Source organism: Oryza brachyantha, chromosome 9 (genome assembly GCF_000231095.2).
Source record: "Oryza brachyantha chromosome 9, ObraRS2, whole genome shotgun sequence".
Taxonomy (NCBI): Eukaryota; Viridiplantae; Streptophyta; class Magnoliopsida; order Poales; family Poaceae; genus Oryza; species Oryza brachyantha.
In genome coordinates, this window is record NC_023171.2 from 9,945,587 (window position 1) to 9,961,843 (window position 16,257).

General features: G+C 42.5%; 2 protein-coding genes across 2 annotated transcripts; both read right to left on the minus strand.

The window, feature by feature from the left end:
• Positions 1 to 1,274: 1,274 nt before the first annotated feature.
• Positions 1,275 to 8,263, minus strand: LOC102718389 (AT-rich interactive domain-containing protein 4). Its single transcript, XM_006661204.3, has 16 exons — positions 7,151 to 8,263; positions 6,823 to 7,059; positions 6,555 to 6,746; positions 6,239 to 6,292; positions 5,799 to 5,887; positions 5,474 to 5,726; positions 5,321 to 5,377; positions 4,770 to 4,801; positions 4,319 to 4,454; positions 4,068 to 4,238; positions 3,197 to 3,787; positions 2,398 to 2,535; positions 2,202 to 2,300; positions 1,911 to 2,011; positions 1,723 to 1,813; positions 1,275 to 1,634 (listed from the first exon to the last, which is right to left on the minus strand). Exons 2-16 carry the CDS (start codon positions 6,988 to 6,990, stop codon positions 1,500 to 1,502), a joined length of 2,307 nt encoding a protein of 768 aa, XP_006661267.1. The 5' UTR covers positions 6,991 to 7,059; positions 7,151 to 8,263; the 3' UTR covers positions 1,275 to 1,499.
• A 1,195-nt stretch (positions 8,264 to 9,458) lies between these two features.
• LOC102722420 (E3 ubiquitin-protein ligase AIP2) lies at positions 9,459 to 12,995 on the minus strand. Its single transcript, XM_006660589.3, has 5 exons — positions 12,634 to 12,995; positions 11,216 to 11,429; positions 10,669 to 10,910; positions 9,850 to 10,056; positions 9,459 to 9,760 (listed from the first exon to the last, which is right to left on the minus strand). The coding sequence occupies exons 1-5, from the start codon at positions 12,769 to 12,771 to the stop codon at positions 9,611 to 9,613; spliced, it is 951 nt and encodes a 316-aa protein (XP_006660652.1). The 5' UTR covers positions 12,772 to 12,995; the 3' UTR covers positions 9,459 to 9,610.
• Between the last annotated feature and the right edge of the window lie 3,262 nt (positions 12,996 to 16,257).

Consider the following 16,257-nt stretch of genomic DNA (forward strand, 5'->3'; position numbering starts at 1 on the left):
GAATGCCCAAAGGAGGATGAAACAAAAACAATAAATTATTAATACAAAACAAAATATATTTATTGTCACGCCCCGACCCTAGGAACCCCCTAGACCAGGCCCGTGCTCTAGAAGATCAAAACTTCCCTCACACAACCAACACACATGTCTGACTTCTCGGTCGGTCACCCATCCCAAGATTGCTCCAAGCCAAGCGAAGTCGGTCACCCATCCCAAGATTGCTTAACCTTAGAGTTCTCTCAAAATAAGCTTCCGAAAAAGAAGCTACAACTTGTTAGTACGAGTATCTATTAAATCCTATTAAGCCTTGGGATGGGATGTTACATACACCCACCCTCAAAGGACCCGACGTTCCCGTCGGTCCAACATACCCACACCACATTTGGGCAAACGACCAGGAACGTTCCCCTCTTGGCCACGTCCGTGTGTCCAGGTCCGGCCCATGTGCCATGCTGTCCCCCGCAAGGCCACGCGCCATGCGCAACATGAACCCCCTAGGCCGGACTTCCCTCACACAACCAACACACATATTTTTTCTGCGCACTCACTCATGCGCACCCGGGAATGACTTCCCGGTCGGTCACCTATTCTAAGATTGCTCCAGGCCAAGCACGCTTAACCTTAAAGTTCTCTTGAGATAAGCTTCCGGAAAAAAAAGTTGCAACTTGCTGCTTAACCTTGGAGTTCTCTCGAGATAAGCTTTCGGAAAAGAAATTACAACTTGTTGGTATGAGTATCTATCAAATCCTATTAAGTCTCAGGCTGGGATGTTACATTTATGATCACTAATCCTACAATAATTGATCTAATTAACAACAAAATATATTAAATACCCATAATCAACACTAATCTCAAAATGATATAATCACCAATTAACACTAATTATTTGCTAATGATCCTTGTTAGCAAGGCTGGATGGTTCTATCCAGCCAAATTGGCCGTATTCATTTGTCGAGCATATTTGACCATTTTCTTTGAGCAATTACTTAGATGGTCACCATATACACCCCTTATCCAATAAACAAACACTATTAAAACCTGACGGTCATATCTCATCCAGTTTTAAACCAAACACATCATAAAACAATATGACCAGCCATGCAACACCACGGAATTATATATTGAAGAATCAGTTAAGCCGTTACCAGTCAGTGTCAATACTGACGAACAGAACATGAGTGCAAAGTAAGATTGCACAATCCTCTTGACAGGATGGCCTTGTTACAATGCAGCCGGGAAACAGAAACTGGATGAGATTAGATACCACTAAAATATATATCAACAGGCTCTCAACTTAATTTGACCAGCTACCGTAGTAGCTTATCTGTGTTGTCAGTTGTTACATTCTATATAAAACTTAAGCTCCTAAGCTGAACCCAAAATATAATAGGATAATACAGATCAACACTACACACCTTCCTCTCTATCAGCAGCCTGCCTATTCTCTACTCTACTGCTCTTCTCCCCCGAAACACAGGGCAAAAAAAAACAAAGGAAAATTAAACATTTCGTGATACAGACACTGTATTCGCAAAGCCATTAGCTACCTTTTGGGGAGGAGGAGGCTTCTTCTTATAGTTTGCTAGACTACAGTGAGGGCAGATGTATTCCAACCCATCTGTCTTTGCATAATCCTGTAGAGAAGGTGACTCATAAGATCAAGCTATGACCAACAGAAAATAGTTGAATCGAAGTTTCTTTTTTTTTTCTATCTCTTCTTACCTTAAAAGTGCCAAGGCCTTGCCGTCTGTCGCAACCAAAATGTGCCCACTCACCACATAAACCACAGTTCACCCAATCTCCAGGAGCGCTACTGGAATTGCACAAGAGATGATGTTAGATTTGATTGCAATAGACCATCATCGCAAATTAGGGAACCAAAGGAGGTATAGAAAGGTATGTCCTCAAACCTGTGGCAAAGTAAACAGCATTCCCCGTCTACATCGTCATGAGCTAGCTCATATTCCAGTAAGTATGTTTCATAATGTCTTTTCAGTGTGTTTCCAACACCCTACATATTTTAGGACAAATACGTAAAGCTGAATACTCCATCAAAATAGTCAATACGTGAAAGTATGAACAAAATGCCATAAGGACATAGGGTACTAAGATGGCACAACAAAGAAACCGTAGCATGCTAACTGCAACCCAGGTTAACCAATAAGATACTATCTGCAAGGAAGTAAATAATGGATACATACTGTCATTCTATTTGTCACAGTATGGTTACGCATCTTTGAGAAGACTTGGCCCTTCCAGTTTATACCGTTGCCTACATAAAAGCCACCCCTGGATACCACCTGGAAAAAACAAACACTTCCATCACAAAACAAGCGAAAGAAATATCATTTTTCCAATATCCTAGCTCTGCATCAACCAGAATATGTTCAGCATTACCTCTTTGTACAAGTTATATAGGTCAAGGCGCTTCGCATTAAGGATGGCCTCAGGAAATTCAGCTAGTCCTCCATGAGGTACGAGTCGATTATGACCCCTCTGAATTAAGAACTGCATTACATCCTTCAAGAAGTCCTCCTAACAAAAGGTGAAAAATGCATTAGTACCAGCATAAGTTGGGGCAAGAGAATAACAGGGCTCGGTGATACTGGATTTGAGAACCCACTATTCTTTCCTCGAACTGAGGTTTGTTTTAGCAGTAGCGGACCAAACCGCTACAAATAGGAATGAGATAGTGTTTCCTTATTCTTTTATTAATTTGAATTGATTCTTAATTGTTTTGATTCAAGAATTTAAAACTAGGAGGCTAAGACGTCAGAAATCTTGGTACCCAAAGGGCTCTAAGGGGTATTGTTTTTTTTTTTCAATCTAAGGCCGTGTTCGCCCCCGCCCATTAGTTAACTTACCTCCCTCGTTTTCCATGTGCACGCTTCCCAAACTGCTAAACGGTGTATTTTTTGCAAAAAATTACTATAGAAAAGTTATTTCAAAAAATCATATTAATCTATTTATATTTTTTAATAATTAATAATTAGTTAATCATGTACTAATCTATTATTACGTTTTCTGTGCAAATAAGTTAACTTACCACCCTTGTTGCCGACCGGGGCCTAAGTTGAAGAATGGATTACATGAAGGGATAAAAGACTTCCTAATTATCATATAATTTATTTATCGTACATTTTATCAGTAATTGCATAGAAGCACTTCATCCTCATGTAAGGTCCAAGAAGCATACCTCAGAGCACATCTGGATAGGCAACCGATCACATCCATGTTTCTTTAGTGGCAGTGGATTCAGTTGAATGATTGACTGAGCATGAGATGGACCTGACACCGATTTTCTATGTGTTGTTGGAGCAGCAGGTACTGAATTATGCTTCACTGGAGGAGCAACTGGCAAGTTTGGCTTAGCCTGACTAGGTTCATGAACAGTAGCTTCAGCAAAACCCATAAAAGGATGCATTTGTTGCTTTCTAGAGTGGGGAATAGGTTTCATAGTTGCAGGCTTCAGTTTTGCTTTGGAGGATGACGATGGTCCTTCCATCAGATGTTTCTTGTCCTCAGGAATTCCATTCACACCTGACAAATTTGGTTTCGATTCCAGACCCATCTTCACTCTTTCCTTGGTAAGAGATGCCGACCATCTTGGCAGATGAAAGTACGGACCATTTTCAATAGCCAAATCTTTGTGTTGATTTGTACAAAAGAAAAGAAGGCGATCTGCATCTCGCCTATCGAATGAAGCAACAGGTGTTCCATTTATACAACCAATTCCAACTGCAACTAAGCTCCTGTATGAGATTTCTGGTGCTAAATGCTTCAGAACCTAATTATTCAGGAAAAAAAAAACATGATATTGTTAACAAATATTGTTTTACATGTGAGGACTAGATAATAAGCTTGAAGACGTTTGTTGAATTTATAGCTAGTCCTTATTCTTGGAGATTAACAATAAAAGCATAACAAGAACCTTTTACAACTACACACTAATATAAAATTCCAGTAAAAAAAAGATAAAAAGGACCCAAGTAATGAATACAAAATCATTAGCACACCCTGGACACATAATCACTGAATATCTTTTGCGTTCAATGTAGTCAACCAACCTGTGCTGCCCACTTAGGAAGGGTCATCCATACTTCAAAGGTAGAAGCCCCACAAGCTGTTGACATTGAAGTCAAAGGCACACTTGATGCTAACTTATCATCATTATTTGGGAGAGCACGGACTAGTTGGCTCTTCTCGATGATCTCATCTTTGATGTGGCTTTCCAACATCTACACAGACAGGAAAGCATCATATAATTTTGCGCATGTAAGATTAGGAATTATACATTCAGGTTTGCAGAAACCCATACCTGGTCATCAAAACAAGTTTGTGCACTACCAGAAACAAGAAGTGACACATGAGAAGAACTGCAAGTAGTGATATCACAACGCATCGTAACCATTCCACGTGGTAAGGATGCAGCATGTAGTGGTGGCGGAGAAGCACTGCCACATATGAAAGGGAGCCTTATCAATTATACTCAGCAGCAGTCCAGCAGAAGAGAAAACAATTGATTAAGTGGATTTTTTTTCAATATGATGAAAGATCAAAACTGAATACATTCATAAGGCAAATTGTATATAAGCTACTCTTTGTTAGTCCTGAAACATTTTTCTACCCCTAGAAGACGCTTTGACAGCATTATGCATGAAAATCAAACATGACAGATAGCAGACAACTAAAGGAGTCACGGACATGGTAGTATGCTACAGAAAGGTACATGGTAAGTAATCCACTAGAACAAACAGCAATCCAATTACCTGATCCGATTCTGAAGTTTGCACCCACGAATCTGCCGACAAGATCAACCATCAGATAGAGCACTAAGTTACACAAACAGTATAAGAACAGAAGAAAACTTGTATAAAAGCTTGGTGAATAGTAACTAAACAAATCATGATGAATCCTGCATCAAGGTTTACTATGTTAGCTTAAGTGTTTGCATCCTTTGACCAAGAAATAACAAAAGAAAAGGATGGACTGCTAACTTAGGGGTTTTTTCTTTAATAACCAGCATATGTAAAAGGTAGTTCGATACTTGGTGGCACCAAGTAGGGTATCAATATAGCCCCTTCCTAAATATTGAATAACAAAACAAAATGCTGTACTGTTGAGAAAGTAGAACAGCTTCAATATATCTAACAAATTGTGATCCAAATTTCTTAAACTGTGAATTAATGCATCTAGACCAAAAGCTGCTCATAGAATCTTTATAGTGTCTTTTTCTTCAGGCAATGGTGTAAAGTTTACTTCATAGTCTATAAATAAAAAGAATCAATATAGTGTAGAACTACAATGCTTTATTCCATACTTCAATATTCAGAAGTGCATTCAAGCCATCTTCCAATGAACCCAATAAACAAGGATCCTGCAGAAAAGAAGAGGTAAACAACAGCATTATACCAATTCATAGAAGAAAGGGAGTAAGGTACAAGAAAATTTGGAAATAAAATACCAAGCTTACCAGTGTGCTTGGAACTCCACAGAGAAGAAATTTCATGTTGATGTCATCATCATAAATTTTTATAGCCGGAAACACTTCTGAAGAACCTTCCTCATCAACCATTTCATTCTCAGGAGGGGTTATATTTATCTTTGGAGCATCCCCTAATAGACGAGGCCCGAGCTTAACACTTTGTACATGATTGTTTCTTACACAGTATAATCGAAAGGATGCATGAGCAAGCTGAAAAGCATCCCAAGTATGGCTCACCGAACTACATTTATAAGAAGATTATTAGTTGTTATTGCCATACAATGATGATAGTGGGGGAAAGGGATGCTGGTACCTTTGAACTACTGACATTAATGCATGGCGAAAATGGGATGCTGCATAGGATGAAAATGAATTTCTCCAGTATATCACGTATGGAATCCCCTGAAATTAAACAATATCACAGCTGCTGAATCCCAAATAGTATCATGTGTAGAATTATACTTGGTTGTTCAACATTGAAGTGATATAAGTAAATTATGGATGGTACTTGTTTATACATAAAAGAATCTATTGAGCAAAGATTTCATCCTACATAGTCCAGACATTTGTGTTAAAAAGAACTGCTAGCGACCTATACTACTATATTATAGGGCTAAAATACGATCAAAATGACACAAACTAAAAAGGTCAAGGTGTGGTACTTCTGAACGAACTACACTCTCAAGAAGACATAACAAGGTGTTGGTTGCCTAACAAGATGAAATTTTGAAAAAGAATATGAAAGAGTTTTACCTTTGAATGAACTGCTTGAGCAAGTTTTTCACCAATTGGAACCTCCAGATAAACCTGTGTTGGCATCCATCAAGAGGGGTTAGCACACCCGGGCAGAGGAAGCTTCCAAATTCTCAAATATCATGGTATGGCGCTACAATGCTGTGCCCAAAAAATCTCAGAGACCATCATGAAACAGGAAATGATGCAAATGTGTTGCCTTCTTTTGTATTCCATTAACAGCAAATACTCCATAGACAAAGGAAAAGGTGCTCTACTGTTATTTCAACTAAACAGTAAAAACATTGCATACGCATGATAAAGGGTTCGCGCTTACTATGGTGGGGAATGGTGGACTGATGAGACAACTAAACGCCTGCGGATCAGATACGTCGTTGTCCCCCCAGACGAGCGAGCCTATCTCCTTCTCATCCTCAAGCTGTTGCCCCTGGATGTACAAGAAGTTGGGCTGCACCATGCGCTGCGCCTCCAGGAACTGCTCAGGTGTTGGATTGAACAGCGTGTGCACCTGCACTCAAAAGCTCCCTCTTTCAGCTCACAGCAAACGAATCCCTCCCCAACACCAACCGAGAATGCCAGCTGACCTCCAATCTCCCCGACGAGCTGAGCTCAGGGAACGGGTACGACGGCCGCAGCCGCTTCGCCTCCGGTCCCTGCCCCGGCCTCGCCTGGGGACGCTTCTCGGCGTGCTTCCCGCACAGCACCGCGAGGAGCACGCAGTTCTGCCGCGAGAAGCTCTGGATTTGCGACATGGCCGGAGCAAAACAACAGGCCAACACCACCACCAGAACAGTTCACCCTCACACCCTCATGGAACCCTCCTGCAACATCAAACGCAAACAGGTCACACAAAACTAACAAACCCAACCAAATCCGAGGCAAGGAGCAGCAAATCGACGCGGCCAGACATACCAAGACGCGATTTTGAGGCCGAATCGGAGGCTGCGCGGCCGGAATCGACGGCTCCCAGATCGCTCCGACGGCGCCGGGGAGGAGGGGAGTCAAGGGAGGATTCGATTTGAGGGGCAAAGGGGAAAAAAGAAGAGTAAAGTGGGGCGAGAACACGGAGCCCTAGCGATTGCCGAAATAGCTCTACAACGCAAAGGCAAATCCCACTCCGGAAACAATAAAAAAGAAGCGTACTTGTGGTGGTGGTGGTGGTGGCGGCGAATTGGACGCGAGCCCAACCCACCCCGCATCCATCCCGATCGAGCCGAGCAGCAACCCACGCCCAAAACCAAAACAACAAAAAAAAAACAAATCTTTGGCACGAATGAATCCAAGAATCCTCCACAAATCCGAGACTAATCCCAGAAACTAAACGCCCCGATTACCAATCAGAGCACCAACCAACCAACCACCAAACCCAAACCAGCAGCAGTAGCAGCTGACAATTATTACCAGAGCGCAGGCGCAGGAACTGTTCGGGGGGATGGAATGGATGCGCCAAGATTGGATTTTGACGGCTGCAAGAGAGACCCGAAACCTCGATGCGACCGGGGAGAGATTATGATTTATTTTTTTGTGTTCCCCCCTCTCCTCCCCTCGGCCAAGCAGCAGCAGCAGCAGTGGGGGCTCGAGACTTTTCCTCGGATTTTGCCTCCTCCTCCTTCCCCCTCCTCCTCCTCTCACATCTATCTATCTTGAACCGATGCTGCTCGCTGCTGCTTCTGTGGATGGATGGATGGGTTGGTGCGTTGTTTTCTTGGCGCTTTTCGTTTTCTTTTCCTCATTACTACTGCTGCTACGCTCGGGGGCAAATTTTAGATGATTAGGCTATTAGATTTCGCTGGAAATGAAGGGATTGGGGATTTCTTTTTGTTGGCCGATCGGATTGGTCTTTTTTCTTTTGGTCAGAGGGGTAGTAGTATGCTGTATATTATCTGCAGTATGATATGATGCAGGTGTGATGCAGCGTAGGGATTGGACACGTTTGCTTGGGTGGCTGGGCTGCAATCTGGAGCGTGCAGGAGCATGTGTGATCTTTGGTTAGATTTTTGGGGTTTGGTTTGGTTGGGTGCTTGACCCTGCCTTGTGTAGTTCGTGGAGGCAAAGGCAGAGAGCCGCAGAAGGGCCCGTTTGATCCGTCTCGGCGTGTTGCAAGTCGCAAGCGATGGGAGCTGCGCGTGACGGCTCTCTTGCTGGTGGGTCCCACCCGTCAGGCAGAGTTGATAGGCGGTGTGGGCCCCACCAGGCATCAGCACGTGGAATCGGAAATTTTTAACTACTGCTTGTACGGCTAGGCTACGGTAGTAGTAGCATTGTTATACAGTTCGTGCTTGATAAATCTTTATAAGTGGCGATATTTTGTTGTATGGAAAATAAAAGATTATCTATCTTTTAGCTATTTTATGGTATAAATGGTAAAACTAACTATTATAAAGTTAAGAGTCTACTTTAGAAATATAATATGATTAATTTCTATATAAAAAGTTCTATAAATATAAATATATATCGTTTGTTAATTCGGAATTCGGAGACCATGATCGCAAAAGATGAGAAATAATATGGTGTGAAAAAACATACACTTAGACACTTAGCGTAAATGTATAATCAGGGATGAATCTAGCATGGAGCGGTGAAGGTTCAAACCCACACTACCCTCTTAAAACCATAAGAGCTCTTGTTAAGACCTCTTAAACATTTATGATAAAGATTAATGGAGAAGATTTCAGACCTATCTAACCTCGTACGCCACTATGTGCAATGATAAATCTCATACCTCAACTCGCCGGCGGGGGCACCGCCGGATTGTCGTCGCATCTTCATGGCAGGAATGCATGACCGCCGCCAAGAGATGTTGGAGGGGACTTGCATGCTCGATGCCACGAATCGAATGTAGAAACAAAGCATCAACCGAGTACTCGATCACACGCACATCAGCCATCAACAATGCTGTAGCCAAGAATTTCTTCTACCGATTCACTACCAGATTCCATCGTCATGTGGTATCATAATCGCCATGATAATCGTGTAGGGATTGCGATGGATGGATCTGTGGGTATTATATGATCGAGTTCAAATAAATGAACTAAATTTTATTTTATAATAAAATCTAATACATTTTGTTAAACTAGAGCTAACCCTACGCTACTCACGGGTCGACACATGTGCATCCTTATAATCGAGTGGTGACCGTGAAAAACACAAGGGTTTCAAAAACTGAGGGTCGTGATAACCGTGAGATAACCGCACGATATTGCAAACTGCAAACCCTGCGTGTAACAAGCTGGTTGTATGGTAGTATCATTCAATTGACTGTACGGCCAAGCAAATGTTGTTGTTACATGAATTTTTAACTCACACTGCACTAGGAATTACAGGAAACCATGACAGCGAGATCAGATCACATTCGGCTCTGAATTCAGATGTTCAGACATACATGAACTCCCCACCCCTGACAGCATTCGCCGCGCCCTTCCTGTCTTCCTCCTCCTCTCGCTCCCGCTCTTTCCGGCTCTCGTAAACATGATCGTCAGTCCTCAGCTCGTGCCGGCAGATCGGGCATGAGTTGTTCTCGTCCTGCATGAGAACATGATGGGGTTAATGTTCAGCTACACAGAGTTGTAATGATCCACTGACTGATGCTACTTCTATTATGAGGACATTACCAGCCATGGCTTGAGGCACGGAGGGTGGAAAAGATGCTTGCACGGTAGCTCCTGCATCTTATCGCCCACGGCCAAGTTCTCCCGGCAAACAGCACACTGAGTCTCGCTGCCCAATCTAGCAATGATTTCTTCAGTGACAGTTACAACAGGTAGATTTGCAACGACTTCCTTTGAAGCTGGGGGTACCTTAGGATTCACCATCACATTCTGGAAAATAGTAGCTCCAATTTAAGATCCATCATCATTAAAAAGTTGCAAACATCACAACCTTTTTGGTCTAACTGACAAATAAATACGCAGCACGCTTTCCTTTTTCAAATATTTGCGGCAGCAGTAAAGCTTTTTTCAAGATAACGAGAGTGGCACTAAGCTAGGTGATCATAAACTGAGGCACTGAGCTGCATAAGCATGTATTTCCTCCTATAGCAAACTACATGTTATATAAATTTGAGAATGTGGGTCTAAACTAAGTACTAGATAATTGCATTATCCTAATAACAAGACAAAATTCCACATACATCAAAGCATGATGAACTCCACATTTTAGTAACTTCATCAGCACATGAAATTATGGCAGACTAAGCTCAAGGGTAAATGGAAAAATCATTTTACAAACCACTAGTCAAGACATTCAACAAATTGATCAAACATGCTTGTTTCCCTATATCACCTAAGATGGGCCAAAAGCCTATAGTTATATACTTAACCTGGATACTAGTTTGCAGAGTGCAAAAGTGCAATAAGAAACTAACATAGTCGTCCGGGGCTGCAAAAATAAGTACCAAATAATTTTTTCTTTCATGAAGTGTATTTGCCTACCTGCAGAGATTCTTCCAAGGCAGTTTCTAGATCCCCATCCATTGTCATAGTGTTTAAGAAATTCATTATAGCAGGTGCCATCTCCTCATCCCTTGACTGAACTCCATTGTTGTTCCCACCTTGATCTCCAGAAGATTCAGCTAAAATGTTAAATTCCCGTGCTAAATTCTGGGCAACAAGCCAGGCAGGAGGTGGAGGTTCAGGTCCCACTGTAAGGTGTCCTTCAAAAAGGAATCTATTGTCTGGAAAAGAAAAGGTTCACATCTTTTTAGCGAAATAGACATTCATAAGGGTAAATACTTTCTGGAAGAAATGCTATTCACCAAAATACACTGTAAACAATATATGTACTTAGACATCTCCTATGTGAATCAATTTCAGTAAGAAATACCCAATAACTACCATCCAATTTAATTGCATGCATCACAGGTTGCCTCCAGAAAAATCATTGAATTATTGTCATTTGAATTATTCGTATATCGATGTGTATATTAATGTCAAATTGACTTCTTCAATTATTTATCTAAAAAACTTCAATTATTAATACCTGTTTCCCCGTTGTTTGGCATGGATTCCTCATTCTCTTTCTCATCAAGATGCTCCCGGGCCCTCAGAATGAAAGTCTTCAGTTGCTCCTTTTCTGAAGGATTAGTTACCAGCTTCTCTGTACCTATGAAGAGGTTCAGACCAGCACGCCAGAATCCAGGCGCTGTATATCTAGTCTGAAGGACAGTTGCCACACGACAAACTGTAGAATACATCTGCCAACGAGAAAAAAATATGCTAAATGAATCTGATATATAACAGAGATAATAAAAGCAGAGTATGGAAAAGCATGCTAATCCAAACAACTGGTTACATTGCTGTGTACAACAAAATGGAATCCGTGACAACAACCTTTAACAAAAAAGGCACCACAAGTATTTACATTAACATGATTAGTTCAGTAGATACTGAAACAAAAGGAATATTAATATTCTCCTAGCAAATGTTTATCCATGATTATCATTTTTCATCTGCTCAATCTAGCGTGCATGAAGCCACGGCAACCACTTCAATGTCACCCATCGCTACTTCTTTTTACAAATATAAATAGTGATGATATTTTTGTGGTGATCAACATTTTCGTCTCCATCTTTTCACTTTTGCTTATGCTTATAAGCCAAAATTAGAATTTTTGATCTTAAATTTGGAGTTGATTTTAAGGCTTTTCATAGTAGTTTATTTTTCAGCCTTGACTTTTAGATCCTAAGAACGCATATATAAAAGCTTTATTCATAAATTATTTTCCATTTGTAAATATGACGTTTGGTTTTTTGCTTCAATAAGCGAAAAGATGACCCCTTTGGTTTCTTGCTTCCTGCAATCCGGGCTGTTATTAATGCACATCTACAAAGATCATTAGTTGGTTGTATACAACAGGCAATAGGGTAAATCATATTAAACCACTATTACGGCAGATGATTTATTTTACATTGCTTAGTCCCACAAAAAGAGTATTACACAGCTTCGAATTTAACCATCCTCCATGCTGGGTTAGAGAATATGTAAATCTTGATGTGTATATACTGATTACACTTCATTTTGGTTGGTATTTATTTGAACGTTTAACCTCTTGTTTTAAAATTTACATGGTCAGGTTTCTTGGGGGAATAAACCTTCTTTTTGCAAGCAGATGGGTTGTTTTAGGTACGGGTTCCTCGAAAAATAAAGATCCAAGCGGATATAATTTTAGATGCTAACTAAGGATTTCTTGTGCCAATGCATCAGAACAAGAATTCTAGTCGAGACAAATCCGTTACCGCACCAGCCGAACTTTCGATCCCCCTAGGCTCCTACTCATCGAGACTCATACCAAAGCGGCGACTTTTCCATCCCCACGGCAGCCGAAGACCTAACCCAGGCCAGGCCACGCCCCGCAACGAGAAGAAATCGGAAACGCGAGGTGAGGTCGCGCGCCTTTACCAGATCGCGGAGGGCGGGGGAGGCGCCGGCGTAGTGGTCGCGCACCGTGGCGGTGAGGTCGGCGACGGCCTCCTCGAAGTGCTGCTTCCTCCCCAGCTTCTGCCGCAGCGCCTGCAGCCGCTGCTCCACCGCCGACATGGGAGTTCGCCTCGAATCGTCCTCCCTCCTCGCCTGCGGGTGCCCCGGGATTCTCTGGATTTCGCTCGCGGCGTCGCGTCGGTACGGGATGCGTGCGTCGGAGGCTCGCCGGAGGTATAAATGGGGGCGAGGCGAGGGGCGGTGGCGCGTTGGCTTGGAGGAGAGGAAAGAAATCCCGGCGCCAGCGAGGCCCGGCGGACAAACCAAACGGAGCTTTTCTGCAGACCGAAGACCACACGGGAACGTACAAGGAAAATGTTTGTTTTGCGTCCTAATGTATATGGGCTAAGGCACCGTTCGAAAGTGACTAAGCAACACAGCATAGTCAGCGCACCTAAAACGGAGAAAGCCATTAGCACGTGATTAATTGAGTATTAGGTTTTGTAAATTTGAAAATAGGTTAATCTGATTTTTCAAACAACTTTTATATGAAACATTTTTGCAAAAAATACACTATTTAGCAGTTTGGGAAGCGTGAGCACGGAAAAAGAGGAAAAATTTACTGTCCTATGTCAGTTGCGAACGGTGCCTAAACCTATCTAGCAAACGTTCGCAATTTCGCATCCAACGTTTATGTCCTTGGTACATGTTTAAATGATGTTTATAAGTCATTTGATCGAAAAGAATAAAAATAATTTATAAAACCCACGTGTCACTCACATGACAAGAAGAACAAATAATAAAATTCTCCATCTCACTCCTCCCTCCTTTCTTATTTCGATTCCATTTGTGTATATTCGTAAGAAGGGGGCACAAGGTCGGTGAGCGTTGGCAACTTCAAGTTTGCACGTCCATTCTAATGAAAAGGAGGTAACATCAGTGACAAAAAACGTGGTGGTCGGTGAGCATCGTCAACTTCAAGTATGTCTGGATATTCCCGAGCAAAGGTAGCGGCGGACGATGAGCCCCACACTAGCTCGAGAGAGCCACGTATGTACGAAAAAAGAAGGCAACCACAGCGAAGACAATCTTGGGGGATGAAATGGTAACTTGGGATTGACGAGGTGGAATGACGACTTATTTATGGTATGTGGAGGAGACAGCAATAGTAACGATATAACTACTCGTTAGATTTAGAGGCGCCGACCATATATGTTACTTGCCCACACCGCCTCCTTCAATGGTGCCATCAAGTTTGAGTAGGATATGTGAGAGAAGACATGGTTGATGTCATTTATAGGTTTACCCGTGAGTCTAGCTAGACGGTGCCTCCTCTATCAAGCTATGGCATATCAATCACTCATCTGAGCGTAAGGTGAGGAGCCCTAGCAAAATGGCTAAGGCCAAACACATGTTCTAGTGGTAGACCGGTAGCTAGAGAAAAGAGAAGCAACAACCAACAAACTTTCTGAAGATATATTAACCCTGCTACTTGACCGCTCCTTCTAGCATTGATGGTCCACGGAGGGAAGCGACATGAGTTCCCACTTAGCGACGGAGGGAAGCGAGCCATGTCGTTGTAGAGGAGGCTGATACGTAGCCTACGTTGAGTCGAGTCAAAGGAGGAAGAAGACGTTAAATATACCTGCACCACATTGAATAAAGAACATGTTAAATATGCATGACACAAGACAATATTACGCTGAGGTAGAATGAACTGGCTTTGAAAGTCGAGAGATAGGCGTCGTATACTCTCTCCGTTCCAAAATAAGTTTATTTTTCAGTTTTGGATACAATCTTTGACTTTTTTGTCTTATTTGAAAAAATTGCGATTAATATTTTTATTTTATTAGATGATAAAACATAAACAATACTTTATGCTTGAATTTTTTTAATTTTTATATAAAATTTTCAAATAACATAGATTGTCAATGGACGCAGAAATCAGAAACTGAATTATTTATCGGACGAAGGTAGACGTAGTGCTAGTTTTACGGTGGAGGGAGTAATATCATACCGTGGCCACAGTTCTGGGACGTGTGTTAGACTTTCGGATTCCCGGAACATAACACACGTACTACCTTAGGCCACCGAGGCGTGCCCCCAAAAGCGTAGCTACCCCAGACGGGCCGAGATCCCCAGCCCAAACAATACCATCATGGACCGGCGGGCGTCGGCCCAGGCAGGCGTTGTGGTGCCGAGCGCGCGCGTGGGATCCGGCGGGCCGACCAGGCAATCATCACCAGTCACCGCGCTGTGTGAGTGACGCCACGGCAACGTCGGTCCAAGTCGGCAAACAGCCCGCGCCCAAAGTACGCACACCGAAAAGAGCGGCCGCCGCGGGGTTCCTTCCCTCCCTCCGATGATCCAAGCTCCGCGGCGCCGCAACGGAAACGCCACACGCCAGCCACCAGCCCACCACACCCCCGCGCGTCGCCGCCGTACGCGCCGCCGCAGGCGAGGCGACAGCACGCAGCGTGGTATCAGAGCCAGGGGACCCCGCCGCGGTCGGTCGCACGCTTGAGCAGGCCGCCGTGGTTACAGGGTGTTTATATTGAAAAAAATTTTGGGAGAAGTGTCACGTTAAATATTTGACCGAATATCGAAAGGAGTTTTTGACACGGATGAAAAATAAATTTCGCGGCTAGCCACGAATCTTTTGAGCTTAATTAATCTGTCATTAGCACATGTTGATTACTGTAGCACTTATGGCTAATTATGGACTAATTAGACTCAAAAGATTTGTCTCAACATTTCTTCCGTAACCGTGTAATTAGTTTTTGATTTATCTATATTTAATATTTTATTTAGGTGTCCAAAATTTTAATGTGATATTTTTAGAAAAAAATTTAAGAACCAAAAAAAGGCCATAATAAAAATTTGGTGGATCTCCTCTCCTCTCCACTCGTCTCGTCTCTCCCCGCGTGTGCCCCCACCACCCCGGCACCCGCTGCGCGGCACGCGGCACGCCCATGCATTGGATCGGGATGAGCTGCTGCTTTGATTCGCTCAACGTCACTACAACCGCGCGTCCGTCCTCGATCCTCACGCTCACGGGTCGCTCGGGTCGGGTCGGGTCCCGTCTCATCTCATCTCGTCTCATCGTTTTCGCTTATCTGCTCATAGATTAAGCTACGGTTTGGGAAAAAAAAAAGAAGAAAGGCGATCGCCTGCGGCCTGCACTCTACTTTGCCAACTCCTGGTATCAGCGTCTCCCAAGTATAAAATCTAATCCCTCCGATATGGAGTAGAAAAAAATGATTCTCTTTTTATGAATCTAAACACATTTATATCTATCTCTCGTAAGTTGAATTTATTTTTCTACAGCGAAGAAAGCAGTTGGGATGGGACGTAATTTTTGACATGACCGGGGGTATATTTGCGCAGGTGTTTAGCGTCTGTTTAGTTCCCAACAAATTTCAAAAAAATCATATCAAATCTTTGAATATCTAAATGAAGTATTAAATATATATAAATATTAAAACTAATTACACAATTATGGCGGAAATCATTTGACGAATCTTTTGAGCCTAATTAGAACGTGATTAGCCATAAGCGCTATAGCAACCAACATGTGCTAATGACGGGTTAATTAGACTCAAAAGA